Genomic DNA, 24322 nt, shown 5'->3' with positions numbered 1-24322 from the left:
CAAATTAATTCCTTATTTAATACTTTCCATTTCAAATGCTTTAACTGCTTTTCTTTCTTTTCTGTATCTTTAACAACAGGTTAAAAGAATGTTTACTGATGTGTTTGTCATGGAACTAACCAGCTGACGTCTCGGTATACCAAACAGTTTAAAACTGTATAATGTTGGACAGCGACAGGGTCACATCTTTGACTCTTTGGGTCAACACATTCCATCTGTGTTAATACAACAGACCACTGATTGTTTTAACGTAGGCCGTAGAGTGTCAGAGAGCTAGAAATTTTGGCCACTGGTGACCAAGAGCTGCAAGGATCTATATCTATTTTAAAAAGTTCCCTGGAGATTGGATGGCTCATGGGATTATTAAACTGCAAAGGATTATTTGAAGTGGTGGATAACCCAGGTATATCGACCAAATGTGCCATGAGAATTAGAGTGAGACATTAAACAGAATTCACCCTCTGCTGGTCTCATGTTGCTACTTAATGGAGGCATTGTGCCACAGTAGGAATCCAGCTCCTGGGATGGAACTGACTAGAGCTGGGTGAAAAAATCTCACTGAGATTTTCACATGAAGAGTGGCTTTGAGTAATTTAACTTTTTTTAAAAAAATATATTCATATTTTTCAGTTTTCATAGAAAAAATTTTTTTTAGCTTTTCAACAAAAACTCAAATTTCCTTAAGAGAAATTTTTTTTGATGAAGGTTAAACATTTTAATGGGGGGAAAAAAAATCTTCAAACATTTCACTAACCGACCACCAAGTCATTGGTCTGTGAGAGCCATTTCCTGAGTGATACCGACGTAACCTGAAAGGAGAGTCTGCTTTATCGGGACTTTCCTAAACCATTTCACAATCTGATTAAGTGGTAGTATGGGGGAAAAGGTGACAAAACCATTGTAACTTACCTGAGTTTGTCACTTCTTCCTGACAAGTTAGTGAGACCTAATAGAGCCTCATAATTCTGCAGCCCATCTCTCTCTGTATTCAACAAGCTGACCAGCGGCCGGACCACCTCATACACCTAAGAGTAGGGAATATTGGATTGTCACTTTGGTTTCTGGATCTCTGTCCGTTTCCATTGGTTTATCACAAAAATACCTCAAGGGAAAATTACATTTACTTACCCTCTCTCCTGGGAATGCTATGTCTGGATTGGAAATAGCAGCAATTTTGGCTAGAGCATGAGAAGCCTTCACTTTGCCGACATCTGTGCCTTCTAGTGCTAGAGGTATCAGGGCCTATTATACACAGCAAAGAACGGAGGCTTATGAAAAGATTTACAGTATTGTCTTTATTTTACTCGAGTTTATTACAGAACAGCCTCCAGAAGAGTCAAGTTTTGTCCAAATAAACTCTGAATTGCAGAGCACATCGGGTCTCATGCTTCTGTGTTGTCAAATACCCACACACGAGCCCACAGACTACTTCAGTTGCTATCAACTACTATCATTGCTTCAATGGTGGCCTGCATGAGGCATGACTGAAGGGTCAGTGTTGCAGGAGTCCACTTCAAAGGACAACTTCTCTTGTGCAGTAGAACAGGATTCCTGGCTGATGCAGGAGCCAGCAGATATTAGAGGAAATCGTTCCTGAAGTGCCTGGTAGAGGCATCACCTTCTGGAGTGTATAGCACAGCACAGCATCAGCGAATGCCAACGTGCTCAATCTGTGATTGGACCCCATCAAGCATCGCTTTAGGAAATGTCATCTCTTAAGAGGACGCAAGAAAACAAAAGCCCCATCTCATCCAACAAATCTGCTAGTAGTGCACTAAATGAGGCAGCAGATATTTGAATCCTGGATCACTTCTCTTTGTTTGGGGACGATACGTATATATATATATATATATATATTTAAAATATTGGGGAAAGTGGCCTTCCTTTGAAGAAAGGCTGATCTTGCAAAAAACAACAGTTACTAACCTTTCCATAACTTTGTTTGTCAAGTTGTGTTGCACATGTGCATTCCACTGTAGGTGCACTCCAGTGGTACCTGTCAGGGTGGCCCGAGTGCCCTTTGCTGCTTTGCACACAGGCATAAAGGGCTGAGCTGCCCTGAAGCCCCTCAGTTCCTTCCTACTGGATAGTCTCAGAGAAGGGAAGGAGGGCAGGTTGTGAAATGGACATGTGCAACACATCTTGAACAGCAGTTACAGTTTTTTGAGTGCACGTGTCCCATTCCACTGTAGGTGACTCACAGGCAGTTCCATCTGGAGTTGGGTTTGGAGTCTGTTTGAACAGGGGCTGGAAGACCACTCATCCAAATTTAACATGGTCTCGAGATTGTTGAGAGATTGCCTCTTGCTACGCTGGTGCATGACATGATGACCAGTTGCCGCTTTGCAAATGTTCAATATGGACGTGCTAGTCAGAAAAGCCGCAGAGGTCACTGGGACCTAGTTGAATGACTGAACACTAGTTGGTGGCTTCATGGTAGCCAACTGGTTACACAATTGAATACAACTGCGTATCCACGACGAAATCCTTGGCATGGAAACAGGACTGCCCTTCATTCTGTCCACAAATGCAATGAAAAATTGAGAGGAAGACCTGAAAGGTTTAGTCCATTCCTGAGAAAACACTGAAGATCTACCATCCAAAGCATGTCATCTCTCCTTCCCTTTATTACCATGAGGTTTTGGGAAGAAGGTCGGTAAGAAAATTGCATACTTAATAGGAAAAATGGAGACCACTTTTGTAAGAAAACTTGGATGAGGACAAAGGTAGGCTTTGTCTGCATAAAAATCCATATATGGAGGATCAGATGTTAGAGCCCTCAACTCCCCCACTCTCCTGGATGATGTAATGGCTACTAAAAATGTTACCTTCATCAAAAGGTGCAACAGGGTAAGTCACTAGGACTCAAGGTGGTGCAGGGGACTCATCAGCTTCGTTAAGACTCGCTGAGGTTCCATGGTGGAATAGGGCTCTGTACCTGCAGGAACAGTCTGTCCAATCCCTTTAAAAATCTTATGGCCACCGGGTTGGAACAGACAGAACGGTTCTCCACATGTGGGTGCAATGCTGGTATAGCCCTCAGGTATATTCTGATAGGCTAATCGCCAGTCCTTGTTGTTTCAAGGACAGAAGAGAGTCCAGCATGTGCTGAATAGAAGCAAGAACAGGGAAAATCCCTTTCAGTTTGGACCAGATGGAAAATCTCTTCTATTTAGCCAGGCAAATACTTCCAGTTGGTCGTTTCCTATTATTCAGCAGCACAACTTGAACTTCTCTAGAGCAAGTCTCCTTTGCTGAAGTTCACTACAAAGCCTCCAGGCCACCAGGAGAAGGGCCAGAATATTGGGGTGGAGGAGGCAGCCGTGATTCTGTGTGTGAAGTGGAAGTGATGGGGGGGGGGAGGGCTCGTTAAGAGGTCCAAGAGCACCACTGGTGTAAGGAAAACTCCAACAGTTGTGCGCTGGAGCACAAGACACCTACAGTGGAACAGACACGTGCAATCATGCCAAGAAGAATTTAGTTTTCCTGCATGCTCAAGTTAAAAACCATAACCAGGAGGTCCACTTTCCCTTTTATCAAGGAGTTAAGGTTTCAGATCATTAGCAATGTGTATAATTAGTTTAGGCACCCCATGGCTCGTGTTACATGACGACAATTCCCCACATATGCAAACCCAGATGGCTTGGAGTGGCTGAACATTGCTAATTGTGAGCATCTGTTTCAGAATATTCTAAAGGTGTAATGATAATCAGTTACCTTTCCACCACCTTGAGCTACAATGGTACCACGGTCCTTGGGATCCTCACACAAGGCAAGGAATACTCTGCAAAAAAAACAGCATTGCTCAGTTAAACCGATCTGCAAAGAGACTCCATCCCACCTGCTCACCCTGGTATGATGCGAGTGGCTGATGTTCAGTGAATAGTACTAAATTCAGCAGGTATATTCACCAGTAATACCTAAGTTTTAATATAGTGCAATAACACTTAGGTTGGATATGAGGAAAACCTTTTTCACTAGGAGGGTGGTGAAACACTGGAATGATTTACCTAGGGAGGTGGTGGAATCTCCTTCCTTAGGAGTTTTTAAGGTCAGGTTTGATAAAGCCTTGGCTGGGATGATTTAGTTGGGGCTGGTCCTGCTTTGAGCAGGGGGTTGGACTAGATACCTCCTGTGGTCCCTTCGAACCCTGATGTTCTATGATTCTATCACCTAAATTAGAGAACGTAACAGCTTCGATCCTCTTCAATTCCTCCCCGTTCCATTAGATTTGTATAAAGTTTTGTAAGATTAGCAATTCAAACTGCAGCCTAGTGGTAGATCGGCAATTAGTTTCAGGACTAACATTTAGATGTTTGTAAAAAACCATTTTCCTCTGCTGCCACCTTTAGCTTTTATTAGCCGACCTCACTGGTGCGAATCCACAGCATGCAGTTTTCTTTTGACAGAATGTAAATTGCGCTTTGTGCGAAGAGCTTTTATGTGGCTCAATGGTTAATATATTTGCAACCAAACCAGTTTATTCTGTGACTTGGAAGTTTAAGCTGCTTCGGCTTTAAACTGAGCTGTAAAATGCAGTGGAGCCCCCACATTAGGTTTTCAGTGAAGGTTTTCTCGTGTAAGACCATCTACAGTAATTACCCAAAGAGCTGCCTCAGTGCTAGATATGCTGCTTCTGCACCTCAGTGTGTGTTTGAGTGAGGCAGGTATACCTGGCTAGCAGCTCCTTGGTCTGGTCCGTTAAGATGGCACTATCAGCCTTCACCATACAGGCCAGGGTTGAAATGACACCAGCTTTCAGCAGCCGTTTCACTCGCTTCAAAACAAAGTCCTTCTTGTCCTGAAAGGGGCATTAAAAAAGAATGAGCAGGGCTTCCATTAGCGTCTCTACAGCTACCACCCCACGTACTCAGGGCTTGTCTGCCCGAGCCGTTACTACGGAGAAAGCCGGACTGTGCTGTTTGGCCCCGCAGTACTGTCCTGTAGGGATGCTAGCGCTGCGCACTAAGAGTTCTGCAGTATGCAGCAACTACTCTGTTTCTAACGGAAGTACAGCGCTGCTCTCGCTAGAGCTTTGACTGACCGGCACCCATGTCCACACGGGACGTTACTGTGGGGACAAGCTGCTGTGGTGGACATTCGTGCCCCGGCTTGCTGCCTGGTAAGATCCCATTTCCTCAGGTAGGCAGGCAGCCGGACTCTAATGGACTGGGACTCAGGAGACCTTGTTGCAGGTCCCATCTCTTCCACTGACCTGCCTCATGACCTAGGGCAAATCGCTTTCCTGTGCCTCAGTTTTCCCCACCCTTTGTTTTATGTGTTTAGCTTGTAAATTCTTCAGGACAAGAACTGACTTTATGGATGTACAGCCTCTAGCACAGTGGGGGTCCAGTCTCATTTGAGGCCTTGGGGCATCTCTATAATGAAAAAAGCACTGCTTAAACTTTAAATATTCTGTATCTTCCTTTAGTCCCCGGGACATACAGCTCAACATGTAAAAACCTGAACTGCAGGAGATGGGCAACGTCACTATGTGGAGTCCATAGCTAAGCCTTCCCTTGAAGCAGCTAGGGATACAGCACTTCTCAGAAGGGCTGTTTTGGGGTTCTGGAATCCCCACCATCTGATGAAAAGTATAGGGGGTCGGTGGTCCTGGCTACAACAAACCTACCTTGGGGTGCTCCTCAGGCACATGCTGTTTGGAAAACTGCGCCAGCTGCACAAGCTCTGGGACCAGTTCTTTGACATCATAACTGTTGGTACAGTTCACCAGCGTGGAAGCCACAGAGTACAGGATAGTCTTGTCACTTGTCTACATGAAAAATGGAAACATTGAACTGGATTGGGATGTTGAGGGAACCACTGGTAGTGTGGCGTAGCGACTGGAGAAAAGTGTGGTATTTAGGACTCTGTTTAGGATTCTGTTCTGGGTTTTATAGTGCAGCTTTGGGCAAGTTACTTGACATCTTTGAACTTCATTATCACCATGTTAAGGATGTATAGATATAAGCTATGCCGCTAGAGGTAAGTGACACACGGAGCACTCCAAAGGAAGATACTGTTCAGCTGGTGGATGACTGTTATCAGCCTGGTGAGACATTAAGAGGCATCATATCAATTTGTGAATGATGGTAATAAACACCCCCTCACTTTGTCACCTTCAAGGTTGCCCATCAAGATTATCAACCCAAGCAATGTTTGCAAGGCTGGAGGCAGAAGATGGCATTATTTTAGCTTGGCAAGGGGCTGTGGAGAGGAGACTGTACCTTCGCTAATTCAAACATGGCTTCCAGGGCTGGCTTATCTTCCACAAAGTCATCTTTCACATCTGCATCCAGGGTTAGGTATGCCAGACCTTCCACAGCCCACTTCCTGGTGCGGATGTCAATGCTGGTGTTGCACAGCCACCTGAACGAGACAAAATCTCCATGAGAACAGATTTACAAGAGACGAAGAGGCAAAACCCCTAAGAGTGCTGGGGAACTGTGCTTTATTTTTAATGGCATCTTCAGACCCCATACAGTAGACTCCGGAAACCATAGATCCTAATGGTGAAAGTTATCTTTGGATACCAAGTTCCTCTAGGGAAGCTGGGTGATGGTGGTGTACTTATGCGTTTTATAAGAGAGACCTTTAATATATTTTACCTTTTAGACAATAGAATTATTTTCTTTGGTTTCTTAGCTGGTGAGTGAGTAACCAGATGGATTTTGATGCTAGCAAAAGTGAACTAAGGACGGGCAAACAGAAAATGAGGTGTAAGAGTTCTAGGCATGGATACCTAAATGTTTCCAGAAATGCTAGAAACCTCTGTTCAGTATCATCTAGATGTTATCAGTGACTCCGTGTTAGACAACTTTTTAGTCAACTGAGGGAAAGTACTATGTATCTGAGGACCTCTCCAATAGAGAGGGTACTGAAAAATATTTTGGAAAGAAAGGAGTGGAACACAAGTAACAGGTGAAGAATTCCAAGTGCACCTTTCAGTTCTGCTTACTTTCGACACTGTTTTGCCAGCTTTTCTGTGGATCCCTCAGCAAATTGTCGCAGGCCATAGTCAGTGCCTCCGGCTGATCCCAGCTTGCAAAGACCCTGAGAAAGAGATTGAAAGGACACTATGTAGCTTGATACAGGAATACGTAACATTCTCAGAAGTCCAGCTGAAATTTAAGAGAATGGTAATGAATTGTCTTCCACATAAACTGATACAGATTACAGTAAAGTTCTGTATTGCTTTAAGCAGGTTTTCCATTTATATTTTTGAAGCCCTGACTCCATTCACTCTCTATTATATGAATGAAAATACTTTAGTCCCCACGCACAAGCCCTGAAAGAAATTTGACACAGTGGTTCAACTTTATATAGTAGTCACTGCTATTCCTCATGGAGAGGAATCCAAGATGGCAGACACAAGGAGAATGAGAATCTTGTTGCATTACAAAGCTTGTTCTCTGCTGAGACCTGCAAGCTGCCATGCCCTCTGCCTTCCCCACACTCTTTAGAGGAGGAACGCGAGTGCAAGCTCTTATGGATAGTACCCTGGCTGAGCAGCAGATGCTACTACTTTGCAGGATTGCAAACTAAGCTTGAATCTAGAGGCAGAGTTCTTCCTAGAACAGGATGATGAAGTGTTGGCAGGTAGCAGAGCAGGCTGAGGGCTGAAAACTTACCACTAGAGCTCGAATTTTGATCTTCTCATTCTTTGTCTTCTTATAGACTTCCTTCAGCAGCGTCACTCCATTGGTGATGATGAAGGTGGCCCGGCTCAGCTTGGTGGAAGCATGGATGAGGGCCTCCACAGCCACCAGTTGGTCAATCTCTCTTTCAGAGCCACACAAAGCCACCATCATCTCCATGACACCCGTCATGCCCAGCAACTTGTTGCCCAAGTCAAAAGGCCCTTGCATGATCCCAGACACTGTCTGGACGGCATGGAGAGTCTTATCCATGTCCTGAGGGTCAACCTTGCTCCTGTAGGGGGCAGGAAAAAAAATCAGCAGGGGGCAGGATTAGAGGGAGAGAATGAAGTGTTATTGTCAGAACCTCTGGTGCGTTACCAGTCTCTTTCCTTGAGGGCCACGCATTGTGGCCACCATCCTCTATCAAACAGCGCTCCATTTCCAAACTGAAGTTTAGTCCAGCACATTTTATCATGACAACCAACTCTGAACATCCCCTTCTTTTTATCCACAAGATAGGAACAGTGCTGGAAAAAGCAACGCAAGTTTTCCACAATACCCTACTTATGAGTAGAGGAACTTCCTCTCAACTATGGAGATGGAACTACCTTCTAACGCCCTTACCTGAAAAGATAAAGGGAGTCCTTTTCTTTGAAGTAACTGCCAGACTTATCTGGATGACGTGGACACAGGTTCACTCAGAACAGAAATTAAACTGACATTGCGGCCCAGTGGAGGAAAGCACCAGACCGGGAGTCAACCCCGGGTTTCTATTTCCAGCTCTACCCTTGACTTGTGTGACCCTTAGTGAGGCACTTCATCTCCCTGTATCTCCATTCATCCATCTGTGGATTAAAAACTCTAAGCCACCATGCAAGCGCTTGCAGAAGTCTGGGTGAAAAGCACTTTATAAGTACAAGGTGCGGATTCCGTCACTCAGAAGAGGGCCTGCGTTCAGTCACTGATGACTGTGCCGTGGCTTGTAGGCTAGATTTCAATGGCAGACTGAAGAGGAGAGGCTCAGTGTTTCCATTATCAATCTGTTGAACCATTCAGTGCGTAATGACGCAGTGTAACCTCCCTTTGAGCCAGAGAGGGAGAGACCACTTTCTCCACCCAGCTGGGTGGAGTCTGGCCAACTGTCATAAAGAGACAGTAAAGGGTTAAGAAGTTCACCTAGCCTAGCTGACACCTGACCAGAGGAACCAATGTGGGGACAAGATTTTTCAAGAGGAAGGAGGGAAGTTTTTCCTTTGTTCTGTTCATTAAGTTCTGTGCTGGAGTAAAAAGATTCAGGAATCAACCAAGGTAGTGAGTATTAGAGAAGAAATCAATTAGCTTATGTTTATTTCCTTTTGTGACTTCGTTTTGCATAAGAGGGGGAATTAAATTGGGTTTTTCTTTTGTTTAACTAAGATTTTTGCCCAGAGGAAATCCTCTGTGTTTTTGAATCTGTTGTCTGTGAGCATAGCTGGCATGCTGATCTCACAGAGGTATTCCCTTTCACTCTTTTTCTTTAATTAAAAGTCTTATTTAAAACCGGATTGATTTTTCCTTGTTTTAAGATCCACGGGGTTTGGATCGGTGTTCACCAGGAAATTGGTAGAAAAGTCTCTCAAGGCTAACCAGGGAAGGGTTATGGAGTACTTGAGAGGGAGATATTTTGGGGGGAAGACAGAGTTCCCAAATGACTCAAACGGTTGTTTAAATGATTTGGTGCTGGCAGCATACTGATCTAAGCTGGTAATTAAGCTTTTGGGTTCTCATGCAGGTCCCCACATCTGTACCCTAAAGTTCAGAGTGGGAGGTGAAACCTATGACACCAGCTCCAGCCCTCCCACCGGAAGTTGAGAGATGGGGCAGGAAGTACAAAAGGCAGAGCCCTTAGCCCAGTAGAGGTCGAGCCAGGGAAGGAGACGGACACGTCCTGCTTGCTGCCGCCCACTGAGCCTGCTGCCGAGCCAGGCGGCGGCCTTGACCTGGGGAGGCCCGAGGCCAAGGAGGAGCTGAAGCTGGTAGGACTGCTGGTGGCTGAATACCCTGCCAAACCGGAGACCATTGAGCCAGATCTGGAACTTGGGTAGGAAGTAGCCCAGAGGTTTAGTTGATGGCGTCGTGGCTTAACAGCCAGTCAGCGTGTTGGTGGAGGATCCCTGCTGACCCGGCAGTGGGACACCTCGTTACTGTTAGGGCCCTGGCCTGGAACGTAGGGCAGTTGGGCAGGCCTGCATTCCCCTTCCCCTGCCACCCCATGGCTGCTTCCCTGCCTAAGGATTAGCGCTATAGAGTGTACTGGCTCTACCCTGCCCAGGGCCTCTTGACCGTTGGCAATTAACCCTGTTACAAAGGCCGGGATGCTGCACCTGGTGACGTAGTTTGGTCTCCTTGCGAGCCACAGGAGGAGGCACGACTGCGCCCTCACTACCTAGTGCTTTTTTGGTTGCCTCCTCCCTTGACAAGCTCTAGCCTGCAAAGAGCTTTTTAACTACGGTGGAGGACACAGGGCCCATTTTATTTTGGCCCAGTCCCCACTGCTAAGAATCTGAAAGCATTACACAGCATCTGATCCAATCCCAGGTCCTTGAGAACTCTACTCTGCGTTTCTGGGTGTCCGTCCCCATGAAGTGCTCCATCCCCACCCTGACTCACTTGATGTACTCTTCACAGATCTCTCTGAAGTTATCTCGCTCGGGATCACATCGCAGGTCATCATACAGCTTGTTCAGGAGAATGGAAGCGATCATCCGGGTGTTCTCCGTTAAGGGCAGGCAGTTGGGCAGCTCAGGAACCTGGCCTACAACTTTCAATATCTTTTTTAGACCTGGGACACAGAATTAATAGGGCCTTTAGAGAGGACAGGCATGTACCACATTTATGGACTGTGCAGCGGACGTTCTCCTACAGCAAACTGTACAGATTGCAATATTTTCAGACATCTGGCCTATAAACTAACTTAACACAATCTTGTTAACCCTTAGACAAACATGTAAACAATTGATTTACTGATGCAAGTAAGGACTCTACCCATGACAACAAAGTTTGCAGAATTGAGCTGTTAAACAGCAGTCATAAAATTATGGGCAAAATAACTATCTTCTTCACAGTACTTGTTCATCAACTGGATCTGTCCTTTATTTAAAGAGACACACAAAACCTGCTGATTTTAGTGGCATGAAGGCCTTGCAATGAGGAAGAGGGACTTTGAAATGCTAGAGGAGATTCTGGATTAAATTTTCATAAAGAAATCTTTGTTAAAAGACGGTGTTAGGGTTAAGGTGTTTCAGTGGAGCTCAGCTCAACCTCCCAAAAACAGGATTTAAAAAAAAAAAAAAACTACAAGAAGTTCTTCCTTTTTGAATAATATCCAGAGTTTGGAGTCTCACCACGTCAGATTACTTTTCTAGATGGGGATTGTTTTAAGTGTCCCTAAGAGAGGACGGCTTGGGAAGTTTTGCTGCACGTGACACGCGTTCAAGTCTAAGTGTGGGGAAAGGGCATTCACCACTGTCAATGACGAAGATGGTTTTAGAGTTGTTGTGGATTCTCAGATCCTTTCTTGGTATGTTCTTGCTGAGCAGGTTGAGAGCCTGGTCCCGACCTTGCCCAGACACCTTCTTACTGACCAGCATGTCCAGCAGGTGCACTGTGATCATCTTCAAATCCTTGTTCGTGTCTGCACAAAAGACAAGGCAGCAGCAGGCTAAAAGAAGCAGCACTTTGAAGGCAGATTACCCTACTGAATACCACTTATGAATGGTTATTTTACTAGAATGTACATGGGGCTGTGGCCTAGTCAACGTGTCAATTTCATACAAGTACAGAAAAGCATTATGATTGCTCATTCTAATTATGGTTCAGGGGTCTGAAGGTCTTCTGAATAAGGGTGTTTTTAACCGTGCTTGTTGCTGGATATTATGTAGCCTAGACCCCTGGCCTCAGTGTTTGCAAATCCACCCGCAGGCAACTAAAAGCAGAATTTGCAGGATCTACTGTTCAGTGCAATGGGAATCTGAGATCTCTTCACATCTCTGTCATCATTCAGTGGTTACATAGAATTAATTACCCAGCACCAGAGCTGCTTCTTTCCCATGTTGCTCTCTCTCTCCCTCTCCTGATAAGGAGTCTGTAATGACTTGTAGGAGATTGCAAACAGCCATAGAGATTTCTTCGTTATCCACAGCCATCCACATACAAATTTTGTCAATTCCCAGGAGGTGAAGGATTGCTGTGGCCTGCCCAGATGAAAGATAAGATTCAGTGTTATAGTTCATATTATCTAGATAGAGCAATTTACATTTCACTCATTAAAATGTAACATTTGGCATAGGCAATGAAATAACAGGACTATATTGAATTTGTCCAGTACAGCACAGGGAGTGGTTTTGTATTTCATGACAACGGCCATGAGTCAGACCAAAGGTCCATCTAGCCCAGTATCCTGTCTTCCAACAGTGGCCAATGCCAGGTGCCCCAGAGGGAATGAACAGAACAGGTCATCAAGTGATCCATCCCCTGTCACCCATTCTCAGCTTCTGGCAAACAGAGGCTAGGGACACCATCTCTGCCCATCCTGGCTAATAACCATTGATGGACCTATCCTCCATGAATTTATCTAGTTCCTTTTTGAACTCTGTTATAGTCTTGGCCTTCATAACATCCTCTGGCAAGGAGTTCCACAGACTGACTTGTGCAGTGTATGAAGAAATACTTCCTTTTGTTTGTTTTAAACCTGCTGCCTATTAATTTCATTTGGTGACCCCTAGTTCTTGTGTTATGAGAAGGAGTAAATAACACTTCCTTATTCACTTTCTCCACACCAGTCATGATTTTAGACCTCTATCATATCCCCCCACCCCATATTCATCTCTCTTCCAAGATGAAAAGTCCCAATCTCATTAATCTCTCCTCATACAGAAGCCGTTCCATAATCCTAATAATTTTTGTTGCCCTTTTCTGAACCTTTTCCAATTCCAGTATATCTTTTTTAAGATGTGGGGGGGGACCACATCTGCATGCAGTATTCAAGATGGGGGCATACCATGGATTTATATAGAGTCAATATATTTTCTGTCTTCTCTCTCCCTGTTTTAATGATTCCCAACATTCTGTTCACTTTGACTGCCGCTACACATTGAGCAGATGTTTACAGAGAACTATATACAATGACTCCAAGATCTCTTTTGAGTGGTAACAGCTAATTTAGACCCCACTATTTTGTATTATATATTTTATTATGTATTATTTTTATATTTTTACTTCCTGACTCACATTTGCATTTATAGGAGCAGTTTCTGTCCTACTAAGATCCTGATGGGGAGACTAGAGAGGGCAGTTTCCAGCCATTGGCTAGAAGGGAGGACTTAATCATCTGTATTTTATAATTGCAGTTTTCCCAGGGAGACTTTCACATGCCCAGCACAATGGGGCCCTGCTCGGTGACGACGAAGCATCCTCAGTGCTACAAGAATACAAATAAATAACAATGCTACTACAGTGGTGGCTCAGTAATCAGTCAGGTATTGTTTAGGGCAGTAAACATTACAGCCTGCACATAGATCTAGATGGTGGATGGACTCAGTGAAACGGTGTACAGTGACTAGGGTGACCAGAGGGTAAGTGTGAAAAATTGGGACAAGGAGTGTGGGGGGTAATAGATGCCTATATAAGAAAAAGCCCCCAAAATCAGGACTGTCCCTATAAAGTCAGGATATCTGGTCACCCTAACAGTGACCTGTGTGACAGATGAAAGCCCTCGGAAGCACAGCTGCTTCAAAAGATGTGCCTGTGACTTCTGGCACTGGGAACATTCATAACATTTTCTATTGGTAACTGATCTGTATCTTTGTGGGATAGGGACAGTATTCTGGCTCCATGGGGTACCATTACAGAGCTTCCTACAGGAATTAAAAATCAGTGAGGGGTGATTATTGCGAATCCTAGGATAGATAACTCCAGAGAAGCACCATGCCTTGGGGTGAATGGCATATATGGTTCAGAGCGGGTCAAGAGGCCCAGTGGGCAAAGAAAGAGCTTTTGATACTGAACCGACTGAGTGACCTGCCTTTGAGCCTCAGTTTGACCTGAGACAAACAGAGGGGGTCAAAGCCTGCTAAGAGGATTTGGAAGATTGGAACCTGCCTCTATGTAGGACCATCTGTTTTTATAGAATGTTTTCTTTGTCATCCTTTAGTCCTAAATAAAATGTCCTGAGCTCAGCGAAAGCTGACTGGCCACTGGTAGGTAGTACTGTCATAGAATCATAGAATATCAGGGTTGGAAGGGACCTCAGGAGGTCATCTAGTCCAACCCCCTGCTCAAAGCAGGACCAATATCTACCAAATCATCTCAGCCAGGGCTTTGTCAGGCCTGCACCTGTCTCCAGTGATGTGTGTATCCCCATGTGCAGCCACATAAGTATGGTCTCAATCTCTCAGCTGCTTATTCCTTCTATGATGGAGTACGGAGTATTAACCTGGTAAGGTTGCATGGGAGTTTTACTAGTTTACTGTCTTCTGCTAACACGGGTGTTGCCTCCGTTTCCCTGGGGTGCTGCACGAGTACTAGATGGGGATGGGAAATAAGGTGTGACTTCACTGAGGGATGATACTTGATGGCTAGCATGTAAGTGATGGCAGCTGCCCTTCGTAACCTGAGCCCAGGAGGGGGTTGGGGCCAGGTGACATCTTTTGTCTGGGAAACTGGACAAAGGCTGGGGGAGGAGCTGGGAAGGGGTTTCAGTTTGGAGCTGGCTGGGGAAGATGGATGGAGACCCAGAACCCGAGTCTGGGCTCCCCACCCCCTCAAGAAGGCCTGACTGAGGGGGTTCTGTTTTCTGTACCTACAAGCCCTGCTTGGGACTGTGTTCTTGTCATCTAATAAACCTTCTGTTTTATTGGCTGGCTGAGAGTCACAGTGAATTGCAGGAAGTGTCAGGATGCAGGGCCCTCACTCCCCCACGCTCCATGACACCTTTCAAAATTGAAGTATTACTGCTTACCAGTACAGAGTCTGGACTGTCATGAGTCTAAGAGGGCTACTTTATGAGTCATTTGAGGACCACAATACTCACTAGGGTGGGTTAACTTAAAAGGTGGCTCATGGCCCATCAAAACTTTAGGGCTTTTCTAGATACCTTCATCTTCCTCCTCCAGCCTCTGACTTCACCTAATGAAAGTCTTGGCTAATCACCTCCCATCATTCTCATAAAGACCATGTATCTCACTGCTCCATCAAGTCACCTCACACCCCTTGCTTGGCAAGGAGTCCAGAATATTGGCTTAACCCACCTTTGGTCACTGCCGCCTCCTACAGGATTGTGGCTGTACATACACCTCATTTCACAAGGGCTGGTGTTAAACCAGCCTCCGTTACGTGCTGAAGGATATCTTTGAACCTGAAGTCCAAGAACAGCATCACAGGTTCAGCCTGTCAAGTTTGCACACTATAAAGGGTGACTTTCACCTTCTGGCTTCTCTGTATTTCATTCACTGCAAGGTTCGCTTTTTATTTCTCTTTTAGAAACAGACTTGGTTCCCCGAACAGCCAGATCATAGGAGTTCAAAATATATTTTTCTTGTCCTTCTAGTAAGAGGAGATTGATATGCATGTAAGAATGGCCATTCTGAAATAGCAAGAAGCAGGTTCCTTTGAGTCCCCCAGTTATAGTGAGAGACTGAGAAAGGATTTGAGCCACATGACTTACCCTTGCCTTGTGTCCAGTGCACATGCCTGAAAGGGTCCTTATGGCCGCTAGGATCATGTCTGGATTTTTGGTTTCTATCAGCTGCAGCAGCAGCTTTACCCCATTGTTCTGGAATATCCTCTCAGCTCCTGCTTCCTCCCGCCCCAGAACAATGAGATTGTTTGCAGCCTGGGTAAAAAGAGGTGTAAGAAGTCAGAGGGTCAGTAATCAAGGAGTGATATCAATGGCTGTTCATTGGCCTCTATGAAATGATTGTCTCAATCCACATCCTAGCAAATTAGTTGCATTCAGAAGGAGACTTTGATGCACAAAGGGAGTGATTTAGGGTATGTCTACATTGCACTTCTTTCAGCGGCTGCAATGTACACATCCACGTAGACCCCCTGCCACAGAGATACACAGCTATGTAGATGGAGAGGCACAGCTTTGACCAGCAAAGATGCCTGAAGGACACAAAGTGCGTACTCAGGTACCTATCCCACACAGCTCTCTTCTCACCCAAGCCATGCCTACTGTTTTTAGCAGTGTAGCGTGTCCCACTGCCTCCTTGCTCCTGGAGTCCTTCCCCGTGCTTCTCGCTGCAGCGTGTAGCTACACGTACACTAAACGCCACTGCCAGCGGCGTGTAGTGTAGACGTAGCCATAGAGGGATGGAGAGAAAACAGGTATGGCAAAACAGGTATGGCAATATAGGTTGGCTAAGTGAGGTTTCAGAAACTTTAACAGTTTGCAAATATTTGAAGGCTTAGCACCAAGACTGAAAAGGAATCATGTGTGGTGGTGTAAGGGGGGACAGCTAGGCATAATGAAGGGAAAGACATTTCCTGACAGCAAGATCTGTTAAGCCAGTGGTTCTCAACCAGGGGTACATGTACCCCTGGGGGCATGCAGAGGAATTCCAGGGGGTACCTCAACTCATCTAGAGATTTGCCTAGTTTTACAACAGGCTACATAAAAAGCACCAGCGGCGTCAGTACAAACTAGAATTTCATACAACGACTTGTTTATACTGCTCAATAGACTATACACTGAAATGTAAGGACAATATTTATATTCCAGTTGATTTATTTTATAATTGCATGGTAAAAAGGAGAGAGTCAGCAGTTTGTCAGTAAGAGTGCACTGGATTTTTATGTCCGAGTTTGTAAACAAGTAGTTTTTAAGGGAGGTGAAACTTGGGGGAAACACAAGGCAAATCAGACTCCTGAAAGGGATACAGTCGTCTGGAAAGGTTGGGAGCCACGGTGTTAGGCTGTGGAATAATGTCCCACGGGAAGTGGAGGGAGCGTGCTCTTTGGGTGACATACAACTAAACTGAGCAAATAGCTGTCCTGCAGGTGGAGCTGGGGTCCTTCCCTTTGAACATTGGGAAACGTTTCGGGGAGGAGGGAGTGGCAGGAAGAGGGGGGAAAAGGGATGGGCAGTTAGATATGGGCCTATGCTGCAGATACCAGATCTGGTTTTGACTTGAGTTTGTGATCTGGGAGCTTTGCTGACATTCCAACGGCTTTGTGGGGCTCCCCGCCTGAGCATGTCAGTTCTCTGCTGTCTCACTGAGTTCAGTTCCTCCCTTTCCCCCTTCTATTTGTTCATGTATCTGGAGTCCTGTGAATGGCTGGGGAGGGCAAGGATGACTTTTGCTCCTGACTGTGGGCTTTGAAGTCTGACAAAGTTAGTATCAGTAATCTCCCCGGCTGCCTTTTAAGTCTCACCTTCTCTCGCTTCTCTTTCTCACTGTTCCCATCCAGGAGGATTTCAAACATGTTCTGCACTCTGGCATCGGTGGAGAACTGAATGTGCAGCTGTAGAGGGATGAAAGAACGTCACGTGTTAGGCACAAGGGCAGAACCCCGAGGCGGAGTTCTCTTCTTTGTGTTTAGGCTGCACACATCTCTCTCAAACTGCAATCATTTTAAATGGCCTGTTAAATCAGCGTCAACTGCACACGGGCTTTGGGTTTTGACTTTTGAAATGTGTCTCTTTCCACCTCTGCAGCTCAAGAATAGAGCCAGAGATTCAGCCCATAAGCTGTTCTCTCTGTGTGGAGTACAGGCCGGTGAACACACTGCATGTCATCTTCCAGCCCTCCGAGTGACATTTGCCAGCTACTCTCAGCGGATACGCTTCCTCTGGAGTACAGTGGCATGTCTTCAGCATCAGTACACCTGGATGCAAAGCTCTGTGTGCACCACCCAAGCATTTGGTGCTGCTGCAAAGGCATTTACCTTTTCCTGAATTTTGGCTCCCAGACGCCTCAGGGTCTCCTGGAAATTTTTGTTGTGGGGCTCAATGGTGGCACATCTCTGGACGTCTTTGAAGGCTTGGTCCAACTTCCCCAGGCTCTCCAGAGCCTGGCTGCGCCGGTACAGGGCCTTAATATCTGAAGCATTGATGTCAATCGCTAGAAAAGTGATCAAATACAAAAACGCATTAACATTTGCTTCAAAGTCCAGCCCCATACAGAGGATTCACAAAGACAATAACAATGAAGGTACATGGCACTTTCCCAGGGCTCAGTTACCCTGTTTCTTCAATAAACCTCTATCTTATCTGATAGCTGACACAGTCAAATGCAATCTGTATATCTGTTTCTGAAAGAGCAGCGACTTAAAGTCATTGGTTCCGTAAGATGCCTGGTGGGTTTTTGCCCACATGTTCAGGGTCTAACTGATTGCCAGATTTGGGGTCAGGAAGGAATTTCCACCCCCGGTCAGATTGGCAGAGACTCTGGGTTTTTTTTGCCTTCCTCTGCAGCCTGGGGCACAGCTCACTTGCTGATTTAAACTAGTGTAAATGGTTGATTTTCTGTAACTCAAAGTCTTTAAACCATGATCTGAGAACTTCAGTACCCCAGCCAGAGGTTCGGGGTCTATTTCAGGAGTGGGTGGGCGAGGCTCTGTGGCTGCAACATGCAAAAGGATCATGATGGTCCCTTCTGACTTTAAAGCCTATGAATCTATGTTGTCAGTGTGGAACCCACTTTAGGTGACTGACAACCGCGTCCCACCTGGAAGGTGGGGTTGAGTCATCCTGACTGATCTAACCTACCTGGGATGGTAATACTGCTCTCTTGAACATGGCATCTGACCTTGTAGCCCGTTCCAGGGCACAGTGCTTAACGAACATCAAGGAGTTACTTCCCAGAACTCCCTTACAGATTTCCAATTTGGCATGTTCCTGAAGCTGGCAGATGAGATAGTGTGTGCTCTGGTGGAGTGAGCGGTCCGTTGGCCATTTGGTAGCTGATTGATAGGCACTGCGTGATCCATTTTGATATCCTCTGGGAGGAGAGGGCCACGAAGAGATGAGAAGACAGTTTGAAGGGCTTTAACATACCAATATTTAACACTGTAATAAGATCCCTGAACGTCCCGAGTGTGAAGTTTCTTCCCCCCAAGCGCAGAATGGTTTTTTGGGAGACTACAGATAAGGTAGGAGACTGTGCAAATGGAACACCAAGACCACGTTAGGCTTAAGCCTCAGAGGAGGTCTCAAAACTCTGTTACACAAGGCGGTTCAACCATGAGAGCTCGGCTTCACTGACCCTTCTAACCAACGTGATTTCAGCTAAGAGGAGTCTTGAGGGAAAGATGGTATAAAGACCATCCCAAAAGCACCTCTTACAAGAACGACATTGAGATCCCAGGCAGGAGAGGGTTCTCGGAAGGATGGGTCAGTATGCAACAACCCCTTCAAGGATCTTTATAACATGGGAAGAGGCAGCACCAGGTTCCATACTGACATTGCTGGTACTGGAGTGGTCGTCAGTGCCAAGTCTTTATTTGAGTAGGGGCACTCATAGGGGATGACTTTACAGGGACCTGATCAGAGGTCAATCGTCTCTCATCTGGGTCTGAGGTAGCCTGCATGCATTTGTCCATCAGATGAAACTCAAGGCAAGTGTCCCAATAATCCCATGTCCATGGAGAGACTGTTCAGAGAACAGAATCCCAGTCTGGAATATGGCCCAGTGGTTAGGAGATTAGCCTAGGATTTGAGACCTGGATTCCATTCCCTGCTGTGCCACAGACTCCCTGTGTGACCTTAGGCAAGTTACTTAGTCTCTTTGTGCCTCAGTTCCCCGTCTGTGAAACGGGCATGACAATCTAGCCCAGGCTCATAGGGCAGTTGTGAGGATAAATACCTGAAGATAGTGAGCTGCTCAAGTATTATGGTGATGGGCACTTTGTAAGTACCCAGGTTAGCTAGACTCACAATAAAAAGCAAGAAAGACAACAGTTGTGGGAGTCAATGAAAGAGATAAAGCCATTGCAAGATAGGCAAGGCTTAGAGCCTGCAGGCTTGGAGTCTGCCATTAGGCACCAAGCGAAACAAAAGGTTTAGTGATTCTGAATTAAAAGGAGAAAAATAATAAGGGTGGAGAAAATGGATTCCAATCTGACTCAGAATCAGGGGGAAAAGGGCTAAGAGATAGTGGGTCAAACATCACTAATTCTGTCTCACTGTCACGGGTGGAAAGAGGGAACAGAGGGACAGTAGTAGTTACCATGCCCTTGGATTTGGGGGGTGGGGAGCCAGAAGGACATACATGGCACAGATGTAGCCCAGTGGACACTGCTAGTCAAAAGATTCAGCTCTTGTGTGCGTGAGGCTCACATGTACCTAGAGTGGGATCCACACTGACACCTGAACATGGATTTTTGTCTAGGGAAAAGATTTTTTCCCCCTATTTCACTGAATGGATTTGCCAAAGTAAAAAAATAACATCCATTTTGAGTCACACCAATGGTCAATCAAGCCCAGTATCCTGTCTTCTAACAGTGGGCAATGCCAGGTGCTTCAGAGGGAATGAACAGAACAGACAATCATTGAGTGATCCATCCCCTGTCATCCAGTCCCAGCTTCTGGTGGTCAGAGATTAGGGATACCCAGATCATGGGGTTTCACTCCTTACCATCTTGGCTAATACCCATTGATGGATCTATCCTCCATGAACTTATCTAGTTCTTTTTGAACCCCAGTATAGTTTTGGCCTTCACAACATCCCCTGGCAATGAGTTCCACAGGTTGGCTGAACGTTGCGTGAAGTAGTAGTTCCTTTTCCGACTCCTTGTCGCTTTTTACAGATCCAGACTAACAAGGCTACCCCTCTGATACTAGTTCCTTTTGTTTGTTTTAAACTTGCTGCCTATTAATTTCATCCGGTGATCCCTGGTTCCAGTTTATTTGAGGGAGTAAACACCACTTCCCTATTCACTTTCTCTAACACCATTCATGATTTTGTAGACCTCTATCAGAACATCTCCTTAGTAGTCCAAGCTGAAAAGCCCCAGTCTTTTCAATCTCTCATCATATAGAACCTGTTCCAGACCCCTAATAATTTCTATTGCCCTTCTCTGTACCTTTTCCAATTCTAATATATCTTTTTTCAAATGGGGTGACCAGAACTTCACACAGTATTCAAGATGGGGGCGCACTATGGATTTATATAGTGGCATTATGATATTTACTGTCTTATTATTGATCCCTTTCCTAATGAGAGTGCCTTCACTGACATTTTTAATTTTCAATTTTTAAGGACACACTTACCCGGGTAGAACACTTTCATCTCCCTTTAAGCGCAATGGACATGTAGAGAGGATACCTTTAGTCCTGTTCCCCAGCACACCCCATTCTATGAGCACATGGAACAGTGATGCTCTTATTTCATTGTAAAGCTAAGAGGATGAACTTTATATGAACTAGTATAGAATCCTGGTATTTAACATTCCAAGCAACACAATTTTATAGCTGATTTCTTGCACTATACAAAACAGTAACGCTACATGAGTACAATAGATAGTAGTTAGTTATGGGATACCTTTTTTGTATTTACCTGTTCATTTACGCAAAACCTAACACCAAGCAAATAATTAAATCAGTTAAACTCACACTTAAAAATAAAAAAGTTTAAGGAGGACACAACCAGATCTGAGAACAAACTAGATGGAGGAGCAAGTGCATGTAGTAACCCTCAGATCCTACGTTTTAGAGTTCTCTTTCTGCTTACCTCTAGAAGCGTCTGATGCTGCTTGGGCATAGCTCTCCTGTTGATTCAGAGGGAAGAGAGATTTATTAGCTGTAAAGATGGGCAGTAGACACCCTTTCCTTACTGGTCTAGAATCATAGAAACGTAGGGCTGAGAGAGGTTGTCACATAAGACACATTGTACAGCTTCCAGTACAATCACTGAGCAATGGAGGAGCTCCAAAGAGCTGGTTCTGCATCATTTCAGGTTTTTCTCCTGGCTATGTCAGTAGCGAAGATGATCAGGCAATCGGCAGGCTTGTGTATGATGGTCTTTTGTAGAAATCGTCATAGCAGGTCACCATAAACCAGCCTAGCGTGAGTTGGACTCCTTTGATGTGTGTGTTAACAACATGTTGTGGATAAGCAGGCTCCCAAGTTCATATACTGCAGAGACAAGTCTATATAAAACTTACACAGAGGAATGAGGGTCAAGAATTCAGGTCCCTCTGCTACCAAAAACATCTATTGTTTGGGCTAAAGATCTCCCTTAACTGGTAAGCAGCACGGGGCCCTTCTCTAGAGGCTGGGCCCAGAGGCTAACATTCCTCAGCTAGTACATTATGCCCCAGATGGATGTAGCATCTGATATTTTTGCTTCATCTTCAAACAGTGTCACCTGGAACTTGGTTGGAATTAACTCCTCCTTGGTAGTGAGTGCGGGGAGAATTAATGCTGCAGGGCTATGGCTCTTTGGCAGGATGAGAATAACTGAAGGCCTCTGTTTGTATGGTCCCCGCTTTTTAAGAACTTGTTTCCACGTGGTTTGTGCTAGGCAGTGTGTTCCAGTCGGATCCTGTTTGTTTAATAGGCAGGAAGGCTCCGACACAAGGACAAGCAACTGAGAACAGCGGGTCAATTCCATTCCCTCCCAGTAAACAAACCCATCTGGGGGGCAAGGAAAACTCAGTGGTTTGAGCAGTGGCCTGCTAAACCCAGGGTGGAGAGTTCAATCCTTGAGAGGGCTGTTTAGGGATCTGGGGCAAAAATCTGTCTGGGGATTGGTCCTGCTTTGAGCAGGGGGTTGGACTAGATACCTCCTGAGGTCCCTTCCAACTCTGAGATTCTATGATTTTTAGCCCTTCACACTAGACCTCTACAAATCCTTGTCACCAGTTTGACATTATGACCCAACCAGAAACACTCCATGGAAAGAAAAATGCACTTTAGTGTATCTAAATCAAAGTAACGTCTTCAAAATTAGTTGTGACACAGATGGCTCAAAGCTATTGCAGAATATCAGTACCCGGCATGTCCCCGGGCTCACAACTTGATATGCTGAAGAGAGCAAAACATTTTGGAACTGGTAGTGCAAGCAGCACTGTTTTCTATATTAAAATAATGTGAGCAGATAAGCCCCCCAATGCCCCAACCCACTTGTCCGCCATCACTAGTTGCTATAATCCTTCACTTCCCCCCCAATCCAGCCCCAGTTCAGAGGTTCTCATCTCACCTTTTTCAGGAAGCAGGCTGCCCTATTCCTGTACAGCACAGCCTGCAGTGACTTGTCCATGGTAAGTTTCATGGCTTTGGTGTAGCTGTTAATAGCATTCTCATAGTCATTGGCCTGAAAATACTTATTGCCTTCCTCCTTCAGTTGAGCCGGGTCCTCCATCTGGGAAAGGAAGCCACAGTTCAGCCTCTCATAATATTTGGTGTGGTATCAATTTAAGTTAATGCTTTGGTTAATATTTGTAAAATGTGCAGCACTTTTTATGCTTAAGTATCTGCCTCATAGGGTGCAGGCAAAATTAAACATCTCCCTTGTACTGATGGAACAGTGATGCATAATGCTGGATAACTAGCACAGGACAGTGCAGCATGTCAGCATCAGGGTAGCAATACTTGGATGGGGAGTTGCCCTAATTTGTCTCCAAAATCTTTTCACTGCCCTTTCCTGATAATTTTGCTGCCCTGTAGTAGGGAGCTAAGCATTATGGAATCAGGGAAGTTGGACTGAATGCGCCCGAGATGGAAGGAACTATTCCTCCATCCATGCGGGATTCTTTCCTAATGTGCATTTATTTTAAACAGTAGAAGTCTGGAATTCCAGATCCCAGTGCCTGGGTAGTGTGACAATGTCAGGCCGGATGGCTGCAGGAGGGGCTTGGAAAACAGGTATGTTCACCCTAGAATGCTAAAGACCCTTTTCATCACAAGCTGGGAAGAGGTTATTTCAGTTCAGTTAGGGACACCTGAGTCCAATTAAGGGCTGCCTGAATCCTGTTAAAACCTCTCTCCTGTGGGGGAAGAAAGACAACTGCAGGGCTGGTGACAGTAGGGAGAGCAGCTTCTCCAGTGTGAGAGACTGCACTCCTCCTCATAGGGGAGACACCCAAACCCAATGTCTGTTTAGGGGAAGGACTGACACCCCAGGGTCAGCGACAGGACAATACCTGCCCCAGTGAGGGGGCCAGGGAAAGATAGTCCCTTTTTTTTGGTGCATTATAGACTTGTTTCCCTTGGTTTGGCAGAGGAGTACTCCTCAGGCCTGCCCCGGGGCCCACCAGGAAGGCTCTGAGAAAGAAACCCCAAAGAGAGAAGACAGACACTCTCCCTGGCCCTGTCAGAGGAGGAAGAGTTAATTCCGGTGAAGCAGAAGGGCTGCCTTGCCACAGCAGTGAAACCTCAAACCAGTCTGATCTCATGATCTCCATCCCACGCATGCTGCTTCAGCAAGAGGTCATGCACTGCAGATTTTAATACAAGCACTTATAACCACTTCACTGAAGGTTAAGGAAGCAGGGGAGAGAAATTGAAAGCTCACATTGCCATCACTTGGGAGAACCAGCACATTGTTGCTGGAAGTGTAGCTGCTCTTAAAACTGGCCCTGGAGAATGTTGGCAGCCTATTTACATATATTGATGTATGTGATGCAACTCCAACCAGGAAAGAAGTGGGACTGCTAAAATGGAGATTAAAGATAATCTAGGCATTGCCAAACACCTAAAT

General features: G+C 45.4%; 1 protein-coding gene across 1 annotated transcript in view; it reads right to left on the bottom strand.

Annotated features, from left to right (window-relative positions):
- The window catches only part of UNC45B (unc-45 myosin chaperone B), a 33573-nt gene that overhangs the window by 6721 nt on the left and 2530 nt on the right, over positions 1-24322 (bottom strand). Inside the window, exons 2-17 of the mRNA XM_032789663.2 lie at positions 22823-22984; positions 21353-21389; positions 17568-17743; positions 17055-17144; positions 15343-15510; positions 11704-11872; positions 11143-11313; positions 10290-10461; positions 7632-7932; positions 6959-7053; positions 6228-6369; positions 5633-5773; positions 4674-4801; positions 3718-3784; positions 1129-1242; positions 910-1025 (exon numbers count right to left, since the gene is read on the bottom strand). Coding sequence (XP_032645554.1) covers positions 910-1025; positions 1129-1242; positions 3718-3784; positions 4674-4801; positions 5633-5773; positions 6228-6369; positions 6959-7053; positions 7632-7932; positions 10290-10461; positions 11143-11313; positions 11704-11872; positions 15343-15510; positions 17055-17144; positions 17568-17743; positions 21353-21389; positions 22823-22984 — 2249 coding nt within the window. The remainder of the gene's footprint in view (positions 1-909; positions 1026-1128; positions 1243-3717; positions 3785-4673; positions 4802-5632; positions 5774-6227; positions 6370-6958; positions 7054-7631; positions 7933-10289; positions 10462-11142; positions 11314-11703; positions 11873-15342; positions 15511-17054; positions 17145-17567; positions 17744-21352; positions 21390-22822; positions 22985-24322) is intronic.

The sequence above is a fragment of the Chelonoidis abingdonii genome, chromosome 20, assembly GCF_003597395.2.
Source record: "Chelonoidis abingdonii isolate Lonesome George chromosome 20, CheloAbing_2.0, whole genome shotgun sequence".
Taxonomy (NCBI): domain Eukaryota; kingdom Metazoa; phylum Chordata; order Testudines; family Testudinidae; genus Chelonoidis; species Chelonoidis abingdonii.
The sequence above is the reverse complement of the archived record's forward strand: the minus strand, read 5'-3'. Positions and strand labels throughout refer to the sequence as shown.